The sequence below is a fragment of the Uranotaenia lowii genome, chromosome 1 (assembly GCF_029784155.1).
Source record: "Uranotaenia lowii strain MFRU-FL chromosome 1, ASM2978415v1, whole genome shotgun sequence".
Classification (NCBI taxonomy): domain Eukaryota; kingdom Metazoa; phylum Arthropoda; class Insecta; order Diptera; family Culicidae; genus Uranotaenia; species Uranotaenia lowii.
In genome coordinates this window covers 137,896,561-137,921,756 of record NC_073691.1, presented here as the reverse complement: position 1 = coordinate 137,921,756, position 25,196 = coordinate 137,896,561, and the positions used below count along the sequence as shown (strand labels likewise).

At 33.9% G+C, this 25,196-nt stretch overlaps 1 protein-coding gene across 1 annotated transcript; it reads right to left on the bottom strand.

Moving 5' to 3' along the window:
- Window positions 1–273: 273 nt before the first annotated feature.
- LOC129757637 (probable cytochrome P450 9f2) lies at window positions 274–14,909 on the bottom strand. Its single transcript, XM_055754914.1, has 4 exons — window positions 14,773–14,909; window positions 14,473–14,714; window positions 783–1,885; window positions 274–724 (listed from the first exon to the last, which is right to left on the bottom strand). The coding sequence occupies exons 2-4, from the start codon at window positions 14,688–14,690 to the stop codon at window positions 549–551; spliced, it is 1,497 nt and encodes a 498-aa protein (XP_055610889.1). The 5' UTR covers window positions 14,691–14,714; window positions 14,773–14,909; the 3' UTR covers window positions 274–548.
- Window positions 14,910–25,196: the final 10,287 nt, after the last annotated feature.

Genomic DNA, 25,196 nt, shown 5'->3' with positions numbered 1-25,196 from the left:
GATTGTCTTCTACTGAAGTAAACATCCTGAATTCAGCATATCATTTTTCAATAAACCATTCTTAAATTATTTTCATCATCACATACTTACATTCATATAGACCATCCTATGAATAACAGGAATAAATTATTTTGTTTTAGGGAGAAGTGAGAAATTAAAGCGAGAGGTGAGTGGTGAGAAATGGAAAGTGAGAAACGAGAAATGAAAAGTAAGAAGAAAAATTTTGACCAGTTTGAAGTTTTAGTTCTAGGATTTATATGAGCAAGTATTTAACGATTTTGAAATAAAAATTGGGTATGGTTTGCTTTTCTATATTTGATTCTGCTAAGCCTAACGGTAGGTAACTTTGCGGTACTCTGATTTGTATTTTGATCCGTACGCACGGTAATACTTTATTCCGGAATCACACCACATTCACTTTTCATCATAAAACTAAACTAAAAAATTGCACAAGGATTTTCAATAAAAAAAAAACATGTTTGAAACTAAATATTATTGAACTCATGCTTATCAACTCGCACGGAACTATTTTACTTTTTTTCATTGGACTAGCTTCTAGCTTCACGTTTATTGAACTGTATCCAGAAACCACCTTCCGGTTCTAACGAAGCTGCCGTTTTAGCAAGGCGGATTGGTTGTGCCATCTTTGAACCAGGGATAAGTTCAAACTTTCGTACTAATTCCACCAGAGTTAACTTGACCGCAAAAAGTGCAAAATGCATTCCTGAAATCATCAAAACGTTATCAAGAAGAGAAATATAAATTCACGAGAAGCTACAAACCTATACAATTTCTAGGACCAATTCCGAAGGGTATAAACGTGTTTGGTCTTATGTTGGCTTTTACTGATTCATCGAAACGTTCTGGATTGAACTCGTCAGGGTTGGGGAAAAGTTGCTCGTCTCTATGTAAAGCCCAAACTGATACCATTACTGTATCACCACGCCTAAATTGAACCTTTAGGTCACCATCAATCAGCTGGTAATCTTTTGAACACGTTCGATCCAACGAAGGCGATACAGGCCATTTGCGCAGGGTCTCTTGCACAACCATTTCCAAATATGGCATTTTGTTAACGCTATCGTAGGTTAGTGGAATGTTACCTTTACTGAAACTTTTGGTCTCATCCAGCAGCTTTTGCTGAACAGACTGATTAATGGCGAGTTCAGCCACACAGAAGCATAGCAAATTGACCATTTTATCGTATCCGATTCCGTAGAACGTTAACAGCTGTGCGATCAACTCTTCATGATTCCAGTTTTTATCAGAAGAAGCCGTGATGAGTTGAGTGAGAAAATCTGATCTGTCAGAATCTTGTTCTTCAGTACTTTTTCTCAGCATTTTTAATAGAAATTTAGTTTGTGCTTCACTCATTAGTTGAACATTCATCTTTTTCATAATCGACGGAAACAAGTAAAATAAAAAGGTTTTCAAAGTTTGCGAAGCGACGTTTCCGTACAAGATGTTTGTGCTTATTTCCCTACACATGTAGGAATCATCGTGGAAAGAATCTATTTTCAATCCTGAGGAACTGGAAGTATAAACGTTAAAAACGTGCTGAAAAATTATCGGCTTAAAGTCATATTCGACTCCAACCGCGAGCGAGCCGAGATAGTCCAAAAAATGGTTAACATTAGATTGCACCAATGAGTGCATCTTTCCAACACTAGATTTGTCTAACGTTGGGCTTAAAGTGCCTCTCATGCGTTTCCATTTCTCACCCTTGAGTAAATGCAACTGATTACCCAAGATAGCGTCTTTACTTTGGTCTAAAAAGTAACCATGGTTCTCAAAGTGGTCGTGTTTTTCGTCCCACAGTTTACCAATCAGGTCGGGATCACGGATGTAGAATACTGGCGATTGATACTGATGGAAACCGAAAAGCCTGAAATGAAATAAGATGTTTGATTATTGATTATTGTAACAGGTACCAAAATTGATAAATTTCATTGATTTCTTAATTCAATTTAGCGTTAACTTTTCTTAAAACTCCGTGAACGAAGACATTATGTTAACGAGAAATTTAGAAGAGAAAATGCACCATATTTTCAGCCATAGTATACATTTCAGCCGACCAGTACTCAAATTGGCCGCCGTCTTCTTAAAAGCTTCTACGCAAGGGACTGTGTTCTCGCTTAGTCATTTTAGCCATCGCACACAGGAGTATTTCACCCAAAAACCAGATCAATACTCAACATTTAAACTTCATTGTTTAGATTTATGTCAATATTTATTTTTTTTTTTTTATTATTATTATTTACGACATAACTTGACGAACATAATTCCTTAAATTCACTCGGTCCATGGCAACCGTTCTCCAATTTCTCGGGCACCCCACGTTCGCCAGATCACGCTCCACTTGGTCTAACCATCTGTCAATATTTATTTGATTTTTGAATAAATTTAGCACCAAACCGGTCGTTTTTCTGCCATCTGATTTGTTTATAAGCTGTAGTAGCTGTTGAAACTTTAGTATTTTTATAAGATAAAATTTTTCTACAATTCGGTGAATCACCACAACTAATTAAAATCTATGAATAAAACTTTCTCAGTGACTAAACAGGAAAATTTAAAATGGAGAACTTCCAAGGAGGGATGTTCAATAATTTTAAATATAATACATGAAAATCGATTATTATAGAGATAGTGTTTAGTGCTTAGAAAATTCTTTGCATTTATTTTTTTTTGTTTTAAACGTTGATTTTTTTTTACAAATTAGTATGTTTGTTTATGTTCCCAGCAAGTCCCGTAAAAAATGTTGATATCATTTGAAAATTGATAACTTCAAATATTATGTGCAAATAAAAAAAAAGTAAAAAATTCGGAACAAGGAACAATTTTCATATTTTTAAGTTTGAAGTTTAAAAAAATTCATAGTTTTTTCCCACAAATAAGTCACCAAGGGCTTTGTTTCTTTTTAATTAAAGCCCAGTGAAATATATGTTCTTTTTCGAATATTTTCAATTTTTATTTCACTTTTAAAGACGTACAAACAAATTCAAGGTTTTTTAAAAATTAGTTAGCTCTGTTTCCGAAAGACTCGAAAACTACCGAACCGATCAATGTGAAACTTGGTTTTAGGGGGTTTTAGGGGATGGTTTCTTAATTACTTTGACCTGAAGGAGGGGAGGCAAAGTTTTTACAATCCTCGAAAGATTTTTGAGCGTTTGGACATAATGAGATGATTTATTGTATTGTCAAATAAATTTTAACAAAATTAGATGATATGTTGTGTTGAGAGACGCTTCATCTTTAAATGAATGAAGGCTCTCGTATTCAATATATGTAACATACATAATACAGACCCGTTCGGTTTTGGTAATATTCAATTTTGGCAACAAAATCGAAGCAAAAAGAAATTCAAACAAAAGACAAAAAATGACGAAGATTGATAAATAAGACCAAAAATAACAATGATTATAGACATTTAAAGAAAAGTGCAAAATGCATAAAAAAAATGGGAAAATTAAATCGAAAATGACTAAAAATGGTAGGAGGTTGACTAAAAATAACAAAACTGATAATAAAAATCGATATTTCGTGAAAATAAGAGATAAAAAATTAAGATAAAGACAGTTCGATTTTGGCAACATTCGATTTTGGCAACATTCACTTTTGGCAACACAAAATGTTCGGGCATGTTCCCAAAATCGAACGGAGTCTGTATTTACAAATCCAACCAAACATTGGACTATGAAAACAGTAAGATTTTTCCATAAAGTTTGGCACTTTTCTTGATTATTTACAAATTTGTCTGAATCAAAATGCTCCTCTCGTTTCAGGAGGGGCGTTTTTTTTATTTTTAGGATATATTTATTATTTTGAATATTCTTCCTATTTTTTCTAAGGGGTTACTCCTTAAACCTTCAAATCTTTAAGTAACGTCGAAACTCAAGACAATCTAGAAGCTTAGATACCATGAAAAATAGTTTGCATTTCATTAATGGTGAAATTTAATAAAAAAAAATGTTTCTCTTATTTATAAAAAACTAGCTGATCCCATACGAACTCCGTTTCGCCTTCAACTTGGAATATGTCATGAACAGTTTGTATGAAGGCCAATTGCCAAGCATTTTCCAGATGCACTTCTGAATTCATCGTTAAGTAATAATTGCAAAAATATTGGACGATCACTTTGTCTGTCGTCTGTTACTTAATTTGAAATCAGAAATCCTTTGAACGTGCCAAAAAACCACGTGTATAAATTTCGACTCGATTATTGCATAGCAAAGCAATTATTGCCAAAAAGCTAAACCCCGTTCGAGGGCTCTTATACAATCTTTGATGACTGAAATCGATTGCCCTTCTCTCAAAACTGTGCAAATTTTCAAAGCAATCCATTGTATAATAACGTCAATATTGCTAAAAACAGTGAAAAATTAATTTATATGGTTGACCCTTTTCGTCGACCCCGGGCAAAACATTTGACATCTGAAATCGGTTGCTCGTCCCTGAAAACTACCGTGTGCAAATTTTCATCCCATTCCGATGTAAAATAACGACGAAATTGCAAAAATATTGAATGGTTTATATGGATGACCCCCTTTGCTGGCCCCTTACACTGAATTTAATACCTGAAATCAATTGCTCATCTCTCAAAACTCTCGTGTACTAATTTTCGTCTGAATCCGATGAATTATAACGACAATATCGCATCAACAGTGAATAGTTTATATGGACGACCCCTTTGGCCGACCCCTGATTTTAGTTTGGATAAGTGAAATCAGTTGTTTGTCCCTAATAAATCCTATGTGCAAATTTTCACCAAAATCCGATGTATAAAAACGTCAATATCACTAAGATACTGAAAATTTAATATGGACGACCCCTTCTGCCGGCCCCTTACACTGAATATGATACCTCAAATCGATTGCACTTCACCCAAAACTATCGTGTACCAATTTTCATTTGAATACGATGTATAATAACGTCAATATCGCGAAAACAGCGAACAGTTAATATGGACGATCCCTTACACAAAATTTAACACCTGAAATCGATTGCTCGTCTTTCAAAACACTCATGTGCAAATTTTCAACACGATCCGACGAAAAGTAACGTCAATATCGCGAAAACAATATTTGTCTTGTATGGACGACCCCCTTCAGAAGGGGTCATCCGAAAATCTAAAAACATTTTTCATCCTTCCTGGTCCTAATGAGCATCTATGCCAAATTTCAGCTCTCTAGCTCTTAAGACGGCTGAGTCTATAGAGGACAAACAAACAAACAAACAAACAAACAAACAAACAAACAAACAAACATACAGAAATTGCTTTTTATATATATAGATGTTTTCCATGGATGGGGTAGCAAAGCGCACTGGGCCAGCTAGTCTATCTATATATATATAAAGTAATTTCCGTTTGTTCATTGTATGTTTGTCTTCAATAGGCTCAACCGCCTCAAGAGCTAGAGAGCTGAAATTTGGCATGGGTGCTCATTAGGACCAGGAATGATGAAAAATGTTTTTAGATTTTCGGATGACCCCTTTTGAAGGGGGTCGTCCATACAACATCGGTTTTATTCCCACGAACCAAAAGTCATGGCACCCATTTTGCGAACCGATTTTCGTTTCCGTTCATTTCGTTGGCGGGATTATTTTCACCATCACCATGGGCCGGGTATAAGAAACGACCATCCAGAGCTCACATGTACTGGATAGCAAAGCTTGCTGAGCATTGAAAATTTGAAAGGGAAAATTTACGCGGGTGTTTTTGTACCTTCTACCACTGACCACACTGACATGACTCTTAGAACAAAAATTCAGCCATTTTCTGTCTAATTTTTTATTGTCAGATTTTGCAGGTTCGCAATACCGACGGCAGGTGGCGAACCTGAAATATTTGACAAAAAAATGCCCTGTAGGAAAAGTGGTCCTGTTTAGCCCGATTTTATCGTAGAAATTGCGTGTTTTATTTTTAATGTTGGGTGGCATTTCCTAACTGGGATAGCATTTCTTCAAACCGATCGATGCGCACTCTGGAATCGACATTGCGTACTGTTGAAAAAAATATCCAGAAAACGAAATCGAGTGTCCAGTCAGTATGGTCAGTGCTTCTACTGTTCATAGCACGTGCTACCGATAGAAGATATTTGGATACAATTATAAGCCTACATTTTGATTGAAAAATGTTAGGAATATATTGACTAGAATATTAGTGGCTTTCAAAGTGCTCTTTACCACCGCTGGGGGGCTTTGAGAGTCAACCATTTTTATATTTTTGGAATTCCTCATAGAGAAAGAAATTTTTTTTAGATTTAGAGTTATAAGTTCAAGGCTGCGATTTTAACGCTTCAATTGGGATTTCAATAGGGGATCAGAAAATTGATTAGATAATAAAATTTGAGGTTTTGAGTTTTTTACAATTCGATTTCACTGGCCAATTTCTAACTTTTGAGTTATCATTGATGACCAATGAGGTCGATTCTACCATCCATTAATGGGATGTTTGTGCCCATGAAAAAAAACAGCACTCAAAAAAAAAACCTTTTTCATAACATAAAAATGGTGTTTTCGAGATGATTTATTTTCGATAACTTCAAAAAGCTATTAGTAGAACTATCAACATTTAAGGTAAACTAATAATAAAACAGTGCGAATTGAAAAGCGAAAAAATACACAAATGCAATTGAAAACATGCAAAGTGAGTTTTCAACTTGCTTCAACAAAGATCGGAGGTTTTTTTAAGAAATTTCTAAGTAAATGAAACTTAAATTTACCATTTTACAGGGAGATCATCCATATTGAAAAGTGGGATGATCTTCAACAGATATTTTCATTAGGTAGGGGATGGAAAAGATAAAAAAAGCAGTTTAATCTTTTGAAGATAAAACTTTTAGGCCAATTCTACTCAAGCTTCCTAAGAAATGATTGTTGTAAAAATATTTTTCATGAAAGGATGAATTAGCATACCAGATTTTTTTTTGAATTTCCATTAATTAAAATCTTATAACTATAAATTTTTCGATAATACGAAAACGATGACCAGTGAATATTCTCAATTAAAACCCCTAAAAAGACTAACAAAACTAACATGGCCAAACTTGGGCCAAATTACTTATAATGATGAATATAAAACTTCCAAAATTTCAAAAAGTCGAACGATTCATGTTGATTTATATTTTATGTGAATCCGAGCAAGGCCGGTTAAAATCAGCTAGTGTCATATAAATGTTAGAAAATTTCAAAAACAAATTTGGGAAACATTACAAAATCGGTAAACTATGTATGTAATGGTCTAAAAAACGTTTGATGAGTCAAAATTAACGCTTTTATTGACTTTAATCCTAAAAAATATTTTTGGTCAGATTTTTCTTCTACGTAGGGGAGATAAGGGGGAGTCAACAAATTTAAGTAAAAACGTGTTTTAAAATTGATTAAAGTGAAAAATCAAAAAACTTTTGATGGTAAAAATTGAGGAACAATGTGTTCATCATGTTGCAGTGCGTAGATTACAGATCAAGGTGATTTTAAGATCATAAGAGCTTATTTTGTGATGCTCAAAAATTATAATATTTTCGTTACTAGAGAACCAAGCTGATTTTTTTAAAATATCTCTGTAAAGATGATAAGGAGATTCCTGTTTTTGTGAAAAATTAATGCTATGGGAAGTATGAAACAAATCCTCATGAAAATTTATTTAAGAAAAAACGTACTTTTGTAGAAAAGAGTAGTGCTTATTATGCCCTGGGTGCTCGTTATGCCCTTATCTCCCCTACTTCTGTGTGCTTCGCAAGATTGAATGAGTTCTCTTGCCTAGCGTGGGCGGCTGTCTTCCAAATTTGAAGTTTTCTGAAATTGATAAATGCAACGTCTTTAGAGGGCAATGACTGTTTGGGATGCTGTGTCTGGGGAGACGTTCTTCTTTAGAGATTTGTAATTTTTTATCTCAGCTGAATTTTCGATATTTGATCGACGCCTCGTGATGACCAACCTAGTTTGTGCTAAAGGCAGAACCGGGTATTAGGGTAACGGACTTATTTTGGGCCGGGTACATATTTTGGACCACCTTGCAGCTTTTTTCCAATATTTCTCTCATAGATCGTGTTTATCATAAAAATTTTGAACAAATATAGTTAAAGCTACTTATTGTGATTCTAATCATATTTATTACACGCTGACCCAGTGTGCTTTGCTACATCTTTCAAAAATATATTGAATTTGTTAGAATATTTGAAATTAAGTTTTATTTCTTACGCAGCATTCATTTTCTTAAAATTGATCAATAAGGCCGGAACAAATTTTAAATCCTTCTTTTGTCTCTCGGAGTTGGAACATCGCGGGTGTGGGGGGGGGGGGACAATAAAAAATAATGAGTACAACAAATAAATAGGAATAAATTGCAAGAAAGCATCATTGCACAAAACCTACAAATCAAGTTTTTTTTATCGAAAAATTCAGTGGTATAAGTTGAAGTTTGATACTCCACTTTTAATGAATGCTGTTTTAAGCAAAAGACCTTCATCTTCAAAGACATTCAATGATTTTGAATACCTACTTCAGATTCAACACACGGAATACCCTTTTCTGACCTTTCTCACATAATGCTGAATCATTTTGGAGGGAAAATTTTTAAAAGGTAGGCGTTTTATGGCTTAAAGACGCGTTTGAACTTGTTGAATTTGTTGAATGCCAGGAGTTTAAACTATTTTCAATACTTTCAGGTCATATGAAAATGTTTAAAAAAAAATTCTGCTTCCACAGGAATATCAATCACAAAAATAGCTCTTCAACTAAACGCGGTTTAAAAGTCTCTTCTTTGTAGCCGAAATATATAAAACAAAAACACACTTTTCATGTTAAGTACGTACTTGAACTGTGTGTAAATAAACAGTTCAATGTTTCTCGGTTAGTGATTTAAAAAAAAGTTGAATTTATTTGGTTACATTGTTTATTTGGGCCCAACAATTTATAGGTGAATAATTTATACATTTTTTGTAAATGCTGAACGTTTGCATTTGCTCTAGTGTACCTTCTTAACTGAAAATTCTTCCGGAAATCCTCCCTTTTTGTTATGAAAAAGTGGTTCATTTTATTGATAACTTTCACCTTTAGACTAGGGTTGCCATCTGGCCCGCAAAAGCGGGACATGTTCTGCTTTTTTGTTGAATGTCCCGCTGTCTCGCTTATTCCTCAAAATGTCCCGCGCGGAAAAAATCAAACTTTAGTCTCAATTTCAATTATATGATGTACAGAAAATCTTTCAAATCAACTTTTTATTAGAATAAGCAGCATTTTTCATAGCTTATCTACACGGAAAATAAAAAAAAGGTAAAATTTACCTTTTTGCGAGGTGAATTTTTTCCACCCCTCTTTCGAGGTAAACTTTACCTTTTTTTCATTCACCTAGCAAAAAGGTAAATTTTACCTTTTTTCAATTTACCTAGCAAAAAGGTAAATTTTACCTTTTCGCATTCACCTAGCAAAACAGTAAATAATACCGTTTTCCCATTTACTGATTTGAAAGGTAAATGCTGGTTGGTTTGATTGTTTTCTTCAATAAGAATTAAAAAAATACAAAATTCTTTCAAAAATGATATTTATTGGAGATAAATAGGGACTGGTAATTCGGCTTCGCGGCGCTTCTTCTGAGCCACTATGGCCGCTGAATCCACCTGCGTTGCGTACATTCATGGCCTCCTCCGTTCGACTAATCCGGTCAGGTTCGGCTTTTCCGGCTAGAGGATGACGTGGAATACACCTCAAAGCTCTATGGGCCGATCTGAAACAAAATCAATAGTATTATGACGAGAACCAGCACAACTAAATGATATTTAAGAACACTTACCATTCTATTCCGATTTTCACATATTAGGCACAAAGCAAAACTTGTTCCTAGAATGACATAACAGCTTAACCTCAATGAACGGGTTCGGCGAATAGTTACTTTTTTTTAGAAGAATTGTACCGTTTTGTTTGGCTCAATCCAGGTCAATTACACCTCGCTAAGAGGTAAGTTTTACCTTATTTGGATTTACCTTTTTTTCTAGGTGAATTATACTTTTTTATCGAGCTCAATTCAGGTGAACTTCACCTCGCTTCGAGGTAAGATTTACCTTTTTTGGATTCACCTTTTTTCTCGGTGAATTGTACCTTTTTTCAAACCTCGATTCAGGTAAATTTTACCTCACTGTGAGGTGAGTTTCACCTCGAAGAAGTAGAAGTTACCTTTTTGGCTTTCACGAGCGTTCACCTTTGCTAACTCGGTAAATTTTACCTTTTTATTATTTTCCGTGTATATCTGGGGGAGGAAGACTGAAATTCGCTGTATCGTTTTCTGTATCGTTTTTTTTACTGTTCGGCAAAAAGCCAACAATTGTTGAAAAGATTTGTAATCGTAAACTTTAAACTATATAAAAATTTTGTTCGATCAATGGGAACTACCCTAAATTTAAATCTGTTATTTAAGCTAATTTTAGAACAACCATTAATCAAACAATTTTTATATATCAGCTTCAAAAACTTCAATATGCCTGATCTGCAGAATTTGCCAGAACAAAACAAAAACTAATTAAATCATTGTTTCATGCAAAACAAGTTCTTTTCAGCATCAAAAAAGTTTTCTTGAAATTCACTAAATTTGAAAGTAAGATTTTGAACCTTCGCCCTGGTCGGTAGATTGATGAGAGAAATTTGACGTTTGAAAGATTTTTTTCTTTTTTTATTAAGTCTTCCTCCCCCAGATCTATATAATACAATACAGAATAAATCTAAAGCTCTTAGTATTACAGTAAGATTCTGATTCAGTTAAGTGGTCTTGTAACACGTAAGCCAATGTTTGATTATTTTTTTTTGTTAAAGTTGTCCCCAGATATTTATAAATTATAGAATTAAAGAGATCAACTTTTTCGCAGGAATCTTTGTTAATTTCCAGATATTTTACACCACTTTTTTCGACTGAATTGTTCAAAGTGTATGAAGATGTAAGTTTTCTTGATGTTTTCAAACTTTTGAACAAATTACCAAACAAACTAATATTATAGAAATTACACAATGGTTTTAAACGCGGTATCAAATCCGCCGTTCACATAAACGACTTTTAATATTTTCCCTCAAATAACGTGTTAATTTGCGAGAACCATGAACTAAAAAAACGGTGCATGTGGTAAAAATCACTGTAAATGTAAATAGAAGTCATGTAAGAAAAATTGAGCAAAATCAATCTGCGTTAAAAAAAACCTTAGTGTACATTCTTTGAATAACTTTGGCTGATGGCAACCCAAGCAACCAAAAGTCTCATATCTACTAAAACTCGTGCCTCCAAAGTTCGAATTTCGCTGAACAAAGGTTCCGAAGGGAATTGGTACCAAATTTTCTCGAATGTGAGCATGAAAGTTACAAAATGTTCCTCAAATCGCCTTCTATGGACTTGAAGTTCCAAAAAGTTCTTCAAATAGCCATTTATGTGACATGTCAATTGCACCCACACAGTATAAAAGTTACAAATTACGTCTCAAATAGCCTTCTGTGAACTTCATGTTCCAAGAAGTTCCTCAAAAAGCGTTTTTTGTGACATGTCAATCGCATTCACACAGTATAAAAGTTACAAATTAGACCTCGAATAGCCTTCTGTGAACTTCAAGTTCCAAGACGTTCCTCAAATAGCCTTTTTTGTGACATGTCAATCGCACCATTCAGAATAAAAGTTCCAAATTGGGTCTCAAATAGCCTTCTATGGACTCGAAGTTCCAAATAGTTCCTCAAATAGCCATTTTTGAGACATGTCCGCCATTTCATGAATATGAAATGTGAACAAACATCACAAAAGGGCATATAATAAATAAATCGTTTTTTGGAGCTTGAAAATTGTTGAAATGTATAATTTATATTAAAACTTCAACTCAGAACAACTTAAAGCTTACTCGCCAATGATTGTTTTTGAAAAGAGTAAATATTTTGACTTTATGAAATTTCGTCAAACTGTATTTACTTACCAGGAATTTATCACACGTTGAAAGTAAGTTGAAGCAATTCATTAAGGGGGGGGGGGGGGGGGGGGTAGGGTCTAACACTTTCAAAAAACACTTTCTACGAAAAAATTACTAAATGTTCTTTAAACAATGCTTTGTATAATGCAAAACATTTGAATACATTTGTTTGAACGATAGCTCTAAAAAAAAATCGTGAAAATGGTGTTTTTTTATACCCGTTAGACCCTACCCCCCCCCCCCCCCCCTTAATTTAGTATCAGATAAACTCTAGAATTTGTATAATTTTATGCTTAACAGCTATAAATATGGAATTCATTTTTTTTAAACCGATATTATTTTAACGGATGATTGATTTATACGCCTTTTCGTAATGCTTCTTAGTAATAATCAACATGCGTCTTTGCTGCTGGCCGCTGGCTGCCCTTGCAGGTATTTTAGGAAGCTTATAACCACTTCGAATTTTAGCTGCCGGTAAGGCAACATCTAGGCGTGGCATCGTGGCAGCGTGTTTGGCTATCATCTCGGAGGATCGGGTTCAAATCTGGTACCAGGACTAATTTTTTCTATAAAGTTGTTTGATTGCTTGAGTAAGCGAATCAAATAATTGTGTAGCAGAACTGGCGTGCGTGCTGGCATGTATCGAACAAAGTTTAAAAAAGAGCAATTAAGTAAGATCAATTGAGGGAGGTGAGGGATGGGAGGAATAAAGATGGATGCCGAGAAACCGACAGCATCACATGGGCTGGTGGTGACCAAAGTGAGAGAGGAGAGGAAAATTATTTTTTTGTTTTCGCTGATTAAACGTTTACTTGTAGGCTGAATAGAAGGCCGTTCAAATCTGTAATGGAACTTCAAAGTTTCAATAAGAACTTAAATTTTGGGCTGAATAAAAGGAATTTCAGCACATTGATTATGCTGATTAAGCTGTGTTCGACATTTTTAACAAGACTTTTGGTTGCTTGGGAAACGTTTAAGTTTGGCTACACAATTAAGCCTTTTTTTAAATTTTCTTAAATGTCCCGCTTTTTCCGCTGTGTCCCGCTTTTTTCGTGAAATGTCCTGCTTTTTTCTGAAAGTCTCTGGCAAGCCTTCTATAGACGGGGTTCACTTCAATCGACAAAAAACCAAGCCAATCATTATTTTAACTTACTTTTTGTGCACTATGCTTTCAACCGCGTTTATCCAATAATCAACATTGATGGCTACTGTTTGATAAGCAGTTGCCAAAAGCTACAGCTAAAAGAAGCTAAAAAACATGGAAAAAGTGGACATGCACCTAGAAGTTGCTGACAGTGTTTCAACAAGCTGTTTGGAGCTAAAGGAATTTTCCAATCAGCATAAATACGAAAAAGGTAATTCCGAGAAAATTGTTCGTATGACGTTCCGCATATAATGCGCTTCTGGCAACAAATAAGTGAAGATATATTTTCCAGCAAACTTTTTAGGCTGAGATACTGTTGGTGCAATAAACCAGAGTTTTGATTTGATATAGGTATTTAGATTAAAGATTTAGAATCAGATTTTATATTCAGATCTAGAATTTAGATGTATATTTTGGAAAGAGGTGTCTAATTATTATTAAAATTTCCTAATTTATGATTCAGATTTATCGATGCAGAATACCATGATTTACACTAAGTACTATGTAAAAGAAAATTAAAGTTTCTGATTCATATCAATGTCTCATATCATTAAAATTCATCAAATCATTAAAATTTAGATTCTTATTCAAGGATACATATTCCGAATTATGATTCAGATTTCAAAATTAGATCCAAGATTGTAGATTTAGAATTCTAGATTAAAAACACTAGTTTACAAAAATACAAAAAAATAAATCGCGAACTTTATTGACTGACTTATATTCTGAATGTGAAATTGGGAGCTGAATTAGAAAATGGTATTTAAAAAAAATCTCAGTTAAACAGATTTTGTGTTAGGCTCCAAATATGAAATTTTGGAAAAATGAAAAAAATACTTGTACTCAAATTCAAATATCTCAGAATGTATAACATAAATTTGTAATTTCTTTTTTGCATATTAAGTGTGAACAAATCTGCTATCGATTTTTGCGTTTAATCAACCGTATTGTGGATATTAGTTACATAATGATAGAAAAAGTAAAAAAAAGGATTTTTTTAGGGAAAATTTTGTTTAAGCGAATGTTTTGGAATGGATAGTAACATTTAAAATACCTGATTTTATGTTTATCTTCAATATATATTCAAAACGAAGATTTCAAGTGGTTATTTATCAAAATCGAATGCAAATTGAAGAATTTTTGGTTACTTTACCATAACAGTAATTTTTGCATTTTTGAATAATTTTATGAACCGAAAACTCAAAAACTGTTCTACTGAGACTTGTGGGAACTTCATTTTCGGATTCACCGCTCGATTTCACATTTAAAGTGATCTTTAGTTTACTGAGTTCAAAAATGCTGTTAACTAGTAAAATTAAAATTTCTAATTTAAATTTCAGGGTTCTGGTATTTGATCCCTGAAACATTTTAATAATATAAGGAAACTTGCAAACTTACTTGTGATCGGCAAACTTTTTATAAAAGCTGTGCACGTGCTCCAGGGCCGAAAGTTTGCCGCTCGTATCGTTCTGGTTCCCATAGAGGAGGTGAGGTTTTTCGTGCGGCACTCCCCGTATGCTGAAGAAGCTGCGATTTTTGGTGAGCAGTTTGAAGGTATAAAATCCCACCAGGGTAATCAGGATAAATGAAAACCAGTACAAATCCTCAACATTCATTATAAGGTCGGGTGTTGATAGTTCCTAAAAATACGTAACTTATTATTGATTGATATTTGAAAATCACCATTTCTCTAGCTACAGTTCAAAGATGACGATATGGATGCATCACGCGAGCAACTGACTGACGTTTCGTTTCTTTTTGCTTTGCTTTGCTTCAACTCCATTCCATTCCATGCACGCTCACATGACCAAAGAAGAGGGTGACTGGGGTGACTGTCGGTTTGGAATGGCATTCTGGCTGGAGATGATAGATGAAGAGAGAATATAAATAAGAACGCATACTCCGTGTTGAAACCATGCGGCGGCAACGCTATTCAAACCGTATGGAGCACATCTCTCAGATTTCCCCTTTTTTCCCCTCGTTTTGACAGATTTAAGCTTTTTTCCTCAGATTTAAGCTTTCGTCTTCTATGCCCTCAAGGCAAAAAAAGCTTAAATCTGAGGAAAAAAGCTTAAAAACGAGATTCACGAGCACATATTTAAAAGATGTTGGTCACACGATACATAGACAAATCGTGTAACGTTGCAGGGATCTGGTTGAAACGAGAGAAATTCGCTTCGATGTGTGTGTAGCAATAGGTCTATTCAATGACCTGGATTTTCAAAGCTAGGGTGGGTATGTAAAAGAATTGATTTAATAAGCGAGGTTTCTGAAGAGGTACGATAAAGTAAATGCAGGTCACTCAATTTAAATTTTTCATTACCCGCGTTTTTCCCGCATGGTCTCATGAACTTCCCGATTCTCTAAGACAAAAAAATCAGTCATATAAGCTTCATTTAACGGGTTTCTACCTTCAATTAGTGATGTAATAATAGTTTTTTAACTTACCTAGTATATTGAAGATTTCAATTTTAAAAACTTCACTGAGCCCTGACTGGCCCTAATTCTGCGCATTTCCATTTCTCGTTAACAAGAAAAACAGTTTTTTTATGAATAAGATAATAAAAAAGCGGAACCAAAAAGAAAAATGGGCAACTTTTTTTGAGTAATTTATGCGAATTTTTAAAACTAGTGATAATATTCACTATCTGAAACCTTTTGTTTTTTTTTTAATATATAGGTTTTTGTAACAAACTGGAAAGATTGTATTTTACCAGATATTTGGTGCTAATAGTAGACTATGGTAAAAAGATATTTTATAGTAAAAATCATTTTCATTAAGTGGTTTATTAATTGAATGTATATAGCAAATTTTTTCAAACTTCAGGGTTTGTGAGGAGATATTTTCAAGATGTAAATTCAGTTCACTACGTTATTTTGACTACATCGTGTGAATTTAGGTCAGAAATTAAGTGAAGTAGGTATATAACCACAGTGGTATAAGAACTTTCATTTCTTTCTTCTTGATGTTTCATCTAAAAATATTTCTAAGCATTTAATTACAAATAAAATGGCAAATGGTTGGAATTCAATCAGACCGGACTAAACGTCATCAGCATTTTTTCAAGAAATTTTAGTTTCATGAACAAATATTCATACAGGAGACAAAATTTATTATTTGTACCATGATCAGTTGTTTATAATCCACGGGACTAATTTCAGCCTGAGAACTCAAAATTAAAAAATTGAACAAAATAATTAAATTCAAATTACTTGGAGAAACAGATAAAAGAGTTTAAGAATTCAAAACCTTAAATCAGGTTCATTTAGAACCACAATTCATTGTCTCAAATTAAAATCATCAAATTGAGACAAAAGTTAAGTTGTAAAAATGAAATTTGAAAATCTTAAAGCCTACCTATTTTTTCCAAGACTCGCAAATATACAGCTATCCTGATGAAACCAAAGCATTTGGAAGCAATGGGGAAAAACTTTTTTCTTTGTATTTATAACACTATAACTATACACCTATAACTAAAACCATTTAGTGAAAAAATGTGTATATTGAAAAAAAAGACATTTTCCAAGAGTAATCCCGTATTGTACAAATGGATAGGGACCCTATCAAATGGTTAACTTTGAAGAAAAAATGAAAATAGTGAGAGAGTCTAGGGGAATGTTCAAAGGTAAAATTTAAATTGCATTATGTAGCTAAAACTATTTAGATTATTAAAATTTTGGCCCCGTAATGTATGCAGCATCTTTGTTCATTTTTCGATAAAAAAAATGTTATGTATGTATGTATGTTGGTTATCCACATGGGTACACTGATTCACCTCGAAATACACTGAACCAATTTACGTGAAATTTCATGGAAACTTTTGAGGCCCGGGGAGGTTCCAATAATTGTTTGAGACCTTTCTCTCTCTCTCACTGGATATGAGGGAGGGCTCTCTGAAATAAAAGTAAGGGACCGTTCAAATATTACGTAACGCATTTTTCGGTCATTCTCAACCCCCCCACCCCCCTACGTAACACATTCGTCTCAGATTTTCTATCCTAAATCCACAAAGCGTAATAGACCCTTACACCCCCTCCCCCCCCTAAACGCGTTACGTAATATTTGAATGGCCCCTAACAAGCCTTCATAACTCGGAAAACTGCTCATGAAAACAGAACCAAATTTGGCATGGGATTGTATTTCGGTACGAGAAATGTAAATAACTAGAGAACTAATCAATCAAATGGAACCAAATTTGGAATGGAAGGATATTTGAATACAAGAAATGTTTCTATGGTTATTTGAGATTTTTTTCACCTGGGGGGGGGGGGGCTTCCATACAATTTTTTGGAACCACATGGGAGGGTATTTGAAAACGCGAAATGATGGTATGACAAGTTGAGACCCCTTCTTTTTTCAGTGGGGAGATATCAATGGGGAAATTTTTACATATCTTGAGTATTTATTGAGCAAATGAAACCAAATGCGGCATCAAAGAATATTTGAGTACAACAGACATTTCTATGAATAATAAGTACCCACCTCTCCATCCAATGAAGAGATAAAAAAGGGAGCTGGGATTCACTTACATGTTACTGGCCTACCAACTAACCAAGCAAATAGAACCAAATTGGCATGGGAATATGGGATATATTTTTATGATTATTTGAAACCATTCCTTTCTTGCAGTAGGAGCATAGGATTGACGATATATGTAGGTAGGGAGGAGGAAAGCTTTCGTACAATTCTTTAGTATAACCCGAGAATGTATCTAACAAATGGACAAAATTAGAAATAGGGAATTATTTTGATATGATTCTATGAATATTTGAAACATCACCCTTCTTCCAGTGAGTGGGAACATAGGAACAGGGGAGGATATCACGAATTTTTCGAAAAAGATAGGTACAACGGCTCACCGGCAGGACTTGAACCCGCAACTTCCGCTTTAGTACAACGGCGCGTTAGCCAATTTCACCACGGTGAACGTGATGGAATCGACCACCACGAGCTTATATGTCGAGTAGGGTGTCCCAAAATTGCATAACTTATGGGAATCTGGCGGCTCACCCTCAAATTGGTAGATTAGGATGTGCCGAAGAAACTTTTGTATGGGGTCGACTAAAAAAATCATGTTTAGAGGATCCGCAAGTGCGTTCTTGAAAAAAGTCCACTATCAAAAGAATTGATTTTAAATAAATTCTGGGTCGAAAAACTTTCATAAAATTTATATATTTTATATTTTTTAAATTCTGTTTGAGTTAAATACTACACGTAAAAACTTAAAAATGAACCAAATTTGTATCAAAATGTAACACAATCAAGCTATTTCATAGAAAATAATTTTTTTTGTCCAAAAATTTTGTATTCAACTGACCAAAATGTGTACCAAGCGTAAAATATTTTTGACACCAATGCCATCAAATGATGCGAATTTTTGTGCACTCAAACTTTGCTGAACAAAATATGTTGTTTGTATCATCGTGTGAAGAGCTATTCACGGTTGAATCCTTAATAAAAACCACAAATTAGGATATTTTTTATTTAATTAATCAAATTTGTCTTAATAAATAGGGGAGAGTGGGGATACTTGATCCCCTTTTCTTATTTTCACCATATCTTTTTGGAAAAATGTAGCAACTCGCCGTCTTTGACATTTTCTGACAGCTTGTAACTTCAAGTTTCTCTGCTCCAAAAATTAGAACGATACTTGAACCCGTTGATAAACTAGAAGCATTTTCGTGGGAGTAAAAAAATTGCGATTTTTCTGAAGTTAGGGGAGACTTGATCCCCTATTGAAAGAGACTTGATCTTTTATTCAGGAAGCCCTAATCCTTGTATAAAAATCAAACAAAACCCCAAGATAGAATGTTAATTGACTATTTTGGTCATGTTTGTTCTCATTTCACAATTTATAGCAGACATAAGAAAAAAATTCTATAACTTTGTCTCAATGCCAATAACATTGCATACTTAAAGGCGCTATTTTATATAATTAAGAGAAAATTAATTATTTTTGCTCTTTTCTTCAGACAATTGTTCGATAAATATTAGTTTTTGGATAAATATTAGTAATTTCGTAATCAGCAATCATAACGATCAATTCAGAAGAAGAATATGCCGTTTGGAAGGGGGATCAATTGTACCCAACTCTAGGGGATCAATTGTACCCATAATCAACATTTTAGAAAACTTTTTCTGAAAAAAGTTGAGAGTTTTCCATTACTTTGAAAATATGGCATTATGAAGTTCATTTTACGCTCGAGCGATTGATACATTGGAACAAATAATTTTTTCATAATTTTCCCAAGTAAGGAACATTTTAAAGTGATGAAAAAAGATCTTCAAGTTACATTTTGTGAAAATTTTCAAACAAAGTTCAATTACTCAAACAATTATTATGTTAAAATTTTTTAAACTACAAACATTGTTGTTTTGCTCATTTTGGCACATTTTTCTAGAACATTTGATCTTTGTAAGACATTGCAGTTTCGAGATATAGCTATGGAATCAAGTATCCCCAGGGATCAAGTATCCTCATTCTCCCCTACCTTTTTTTAAAATCAAAATATTTCCAAAAAAGTTGGATGGTTTAAGGGAGCCATCAGAAGGCCAAATTCCAAATTTGAGTGGAATCGGACAACAGGAAGGAGTTGCACTGAATCTCAAGTGTGAAAAGGATTCTGAGATAAAGTATTCTAAAGAAGCAGAAAAAACTGGTTTTTCATCATACATTTATTTCTTTATCAATCGATTGCTTAACAATGTAGATTTTTTATTAAAATTTCAATTAAGACTAACATTTCACCTGAAGACCGCAACTCCATTGGACTTAAAGCAAAAAAGTTATGGCTGTTCAAAGGCTGTTGTCCGATTCCGCTCAAATTTGGCATATGGCTCGCTTAAACCATCCAAATCTTTTTTGGAAGTATTTTGATTTTAAAAAAGGTGTTTATTAAGACAAATTTGATAAATTAAATAAAAAATATCCTAATTTGTGATTTTTATTAAGGATTAAACCGTGAATAGCTCTTCACACGATGATACAAACAACATATTTTGTTCAGCAAAGTTTGAGTGCACAAAAATTCGCATCATTTGATGGCATTGGTGTCAAAAATATTTTACGCTTGGTACACATTTTGGTCAGTTGAATACAAAACTTTTGGACAAAAATATTTTCTATGAAATAGCTTGATTGTGTTACATTTTGATACAAATTTGGTTCATTTTTAAGTTTTTACGTGTAGTATTTAACTCAAAAAAAAATTAAAAAATATAAAATATATAAATTTTATGAAAGTTTTTCGACCCAGAATATATTTAAAATCAAATCTTTTGAAAGTTGACTTTTTTCAAAGATCGCGCTTGCGGAACCTCTAAACATGATTTTTTTAGTCGGCTCCATACGAAAGTTTGTTCTGCATATCTTTATCTACCATTTTGAGGGTGAGCCCCCAGATTCCCAGAAGCTATGCAATTTTGGGACACCCTAATGTCGAGCTCAGCCGATCAACTGCTGGACCTTCTCAAATGAGCTTTTTGGTGTAAGGGAGTGTTTTGGGTCGCTAAGATAAAAAAAAATCCATCAGTCGTTATCTTTTATGTCCATTTCAAAAAAGAATTCAAATAAAACTGCATCAAAAATTATCGTCTGCCAATTTATGATTTTTATATTCAAATCTGCACATTAGATGAACTGAAAAATATTTTGAAATTTGCACACATAGACTCTCGAAATTTGGTCAGATGATCCTATCTTTTTTATATTTTGCAGAAATCCCACTAACATATTTTAACCCTTTAATGCATAGTGTTGTTTTAAAACAACACTAATCTAAATCCAAATATCTCGGAAACGCGCGGAAATTTTTTAAAGATGAATGGACAAAAAATGTTCTTGGGATTAAAAGGAATTAGCCCATAGTATTTTTTATTATGGTATTTCATTGTTTTTGCGAGATATCGAACAAAGTAGGCGGAAAAAATGCAAAATTCAAATTTATTTATTTTTTCGAAAAAAGTAGTTTTTGGAAAATTGCTGATATTTCTTCAGATTCGCAAATTCTATCAAATTTTTTAACCTCAATCAATCACAAACACCTTCCTGCACCCAATTGAGAAGGTTTTGAAGAAATTTGCAAAATCGTATTGAAATGAATTAAGAATTTCAAAAAATATTTTTCAGGTTTGATGGGCCATAACTTTTACAATACTCAAAAGAATGACTTCAAACCTCTTGAGTTGTGTTATTCGAATTAAAATGTTTTTATTTCACTGAATCAATAACTGATATTCCCATTTAAAAAAAGTCATGCATTAAAGGGTTAAGGCAAAGCTAGAACAATTTAATCTCATAAAAAAATTTCGGACAACACTTAAAGCTGTAAAATTGGGATTGAGAATGGCACCCTCTCGAATAAATGAATATTTAAAAATTCAGATAACCCTTATCTCTATCAAGAACGCTTACATTCACTCACATCTCTTTAAGATAGGGTTGCCATCCGTCCCGCAAAGCGAGACATGTTTAGCTTTTTTGTTGAATGTCCCGCTGTCTCGTTTTTCTTAAAAATGTCCCGCTTTTTTCTTGGAAAACTTTTACAAAGATAACTGACTGACACCGGAAAAAAAATCCAACTTCAGTCTCAATTTGAAATCTATGACGAATAAAAAATCTTTGAAATCAACTTTTTCTCAAAAATAAGCAGCATTTTTTTATAGCTTATATAAGACAATACAGAATAAATCTAAACATCTTAGCATTAGAGTAAGTTTCTGATTCAGTTAGGTGTTCTTGCAGCATGTAAGCCAATGTATGAAAAAAAAATTGTTTAAGTTGCCTCCAGATAATTATAAATCATAGAATTTAATGAGATAAACTTCTTCGCCGGAATCTTAGTTAAATTTCTAAATATTAGGTATACACCACCTTTTTCGACTCAATTGTCCAAACTATATGAAGATGGAAATTTTCTTGATGTTTTCAAATATTTTCACATGAACGACTTGAAATATTTTCTCTCAAATAACGTGTTAATTTGCGAAAACCGTGGAAAAAACGGTGCATATGCTAAATGTAAATATAGGTCATTTCAGAAAAACTGAGCAACATCAATCTGCGTTAAAAAAACCCTTAGATTTCTTTCTATGAACAACTTTGGCTGATGATAAACGTATAAGTTTGGCTACACAATTAAGCTTTTTTTTTTAAATTTTCTTAAATGTCCCGCATTTCCGCTGTGTCCCCCTTTTTTTTGTTAAATGTCCCGCTTTTTTCCGAAAGTATCTGGCAAGCCTACTATAAGATTAAAAATCCAACAATGAATAGGGGAGAGGCGGGCTAAATGCGCATATTTTGGAAAGTACTCATTTTTTCCTTTATTCCAATAGATAGGAGTCTGAAAACTATATACACATGAGCGGACATCTATTTTATATACGTTAGAACTTAGAACAATTTCTCTTATAGTTTTTGTAAAAATAATTTTATAATAAAAGTAGTCAAAAAGCCTATTTCAGAAACCGGCGGACTAAAACGCATATTTATGTTTTAAGCTATATTTAATTTACACTTGTAATATTTTGATATCATTTGATTGAAAATGGTAGAAACGGATGTTAAGCAAACGTCAAGACTGAAATTTTGGCGAAATTTTAGACGTCACTAGTTATTTTGCATAAAACATAATTAGGTTTGCCATATGGCCATATTTCCTGGCAATATTTTGTTCATATCGTATTTTTATTGGATCAGTATTAAGCTTTTTTTTATTACCGTAAGATTGTTAATTGCGCGTAGATTTAATGTTCCATCCAATGATAAAAAAAAAATATATTAGACTAATCTATTTTTTCTTAATATAGGCATTTAATCTGCCTAATATGGGCATTCAAAACCTGTCTCTTATTCCAATATCTTATCATTTGCAATTTTGCCAAAAGCTCCAATTTGCTTGATTCCCTATTTCCAGGTGAATAAAAAAACCATTATTATTTTTGTTTACAGATTCTGTACGCACGATAATTAAAGTTCAATATATTTTAACAAAACAGACAAAAATCTTGTTTGAATTTTTAATTTTTTTTATTGTTATTGTTATGCCGTTTGTCAAAAGCGTATTACCTTCAAATTGCACTGATTAGATTTGTTGAATCTTCAGCCATATCGTCAATCGGCTGTATGCCCATATCCCAATATGCTCATATAGGAATACTCCCCCTTACTACTTTAGAGCATCTAAGAGCAAATTCACTGGTGTTGGAAAAAAGTGGTAGAAATTTTGTCACTTTTTGGACATTTTGAAAATTTTGCCATGCAAAAACATTTTCAAGATCTGTGGCTTTCAAGTTTTTTTAACAACACGTGTTGTAGTTTCGCATGCTGTGATGCAAAAAAGCAATATTTCTATCACATACGGCTGAAATAGAAACAGTGCTGTAAAACAATACAACGCCTAAAGATCTTGAAAACATTTTTGCATGGTAAAATTTTCATAATGTCAAAATTTCTACTCCTTTTTCCCAACACCAGTGAACTTGACTAAGCAAGCATAAATAACAACACGAGCATCAGCGTGACGTTGATGTACTTTTTTCGATTATTTTTAAAAAGCCAAATGACGATTTTACACACTATACAGCTAAAGTAAGCAGTTCAACGACATTTTCATATTATTGAATGCTTATATACCATAACATAAACCATGAAAAATACCATGAACAAGGACGCCATACGCTTTTCAATGAATACACTACTGAAAGTAAGTATAAAGACAACATAGTTTTTACTGCTCTTATGTTTACAGTGTAAACAACTGCAACCAAATGTTAGTCAATGTAAACGTAGTGGTGAGTAGAATATTATCGGTGTGTCAGAATGGGTTAGAATGCATGTGTGCGTGTCAGAGTATGAATATTTCCGTTTTGCGCCTGGGAATAAGTATAAAGACAGCTGTTTGTTTCTGTTCAATTTCTCTCGCGGAGGATATTTTTTACGCTGAAAATGAAATGTTTTACTCAATACGAAGTGAATTGATGGTGACAAAGAAAGAAAACATCATAGGTGAAGGTTTTCACATACTAAAGGGTGATACGGTCAAAATTTGATCAATATCAACTTGACGTAATTCTTTCAATTTTGCATTTAAAAAAACCTGAACACCACTCATTTTGAAGGTGTGTGTGTAGAATGTTGCTCCTATTTTGATTTTGGAATTCACTCTTCAGTTGTAAAAATGCCGTCCAAGGAAGGAGAGCAGCGTATCAAAATTTTGCTCGCGCATCGCGAAAATCCGAGCTACTCGCACGCAAAGCTGGCAAAATCGCTAAAAATGGCCAAATCAACCGTTACAAATGTAATTAAAGTGTTTGGGGAACGTTTGTCGACAGCCAGGAAGTCTGGATCGGGGGGAAATCGAAAACCGGAAGCCGCTGAGACGACTAAGAGAGTTGCCGGTCGTTTCAAGCGAAACCCTAACCTCTCTCTCCGAGATGCCGCAAATAAGCTGGGTGTATCTTCTACAACCGTGCATCGAGCCAAAAAACGAGCCGGACTATCGACTTACAAGAAGGTAGTGACTCCAAATCGCGATGATAAACAAAATACGACGGCCAAAGCGCGATCCCAGAAGCTGTACACGACGATGCTGACGAAGTTTGACTGCATCGTAATGGACGACGAAACCTACGTCAAAGCCGACTACAAGCAGCTTCCGGGATAGGAGTTTTATACGGCAAAAGGAGGGGGAAAGGTAGCAAATATTTTCAAGCACATGAAACTGTCAAAGTTCGCGAAGAAATATCTGGTTTGGCAAGCCATCTGTACCTGTGGCTTGAAAAGCAGCATTTTCATAGCTTTCGGGAATGTCAACCAAGAAATTTACGTGAAAGAGTGTTTGAATAAACGTCTGCTGCCTTTCCTGAAGAAAAACGGTTGTTCCGTACTGTTTTTGCCGGATGAGGCATCTTGCCATTACGGTATAAAGGCCATGAAGTGGTACGCCGCCAACAACGTGCAGGTGGATTCCAAGGACAAGACCCCTCCCAACACGCCAGAGCTCCGCCAAAATGAGAAATACTGGGCTATTGTCAAGCGGAACCTAAAGAAGACCAAAAAAACAGCTAAGGACGAGCAACAGTTCAAGGCAAACTGGCTTTCTGCGGCGAAGAAGGTGGACAA

Bases quoted from the DNA above. Each gene is read 5' to 3' on its own strand.
- LOC129757637 (XM_055754914.1), bottom strand. From the start codon at position 14,690: ATGAATGTTGAGGATTTGTACTGGTTTTCATTTATCCTGATTACCCTG. The intron at 1,886-14,472 runs GTAAGTTTGCAA...ATTTCATTTCAG, and splicing joins AAAAAGTTTGCCGATCACAA to GCTTTTCGGTTTCCATCAGT. The intron at 725-782 runs GTTTGTAGCTTC...TGATGATTTCAG, and splicing joins TGGTCCTAGAAATTGTATAG to GAATGCATTTTGCACTTTTT.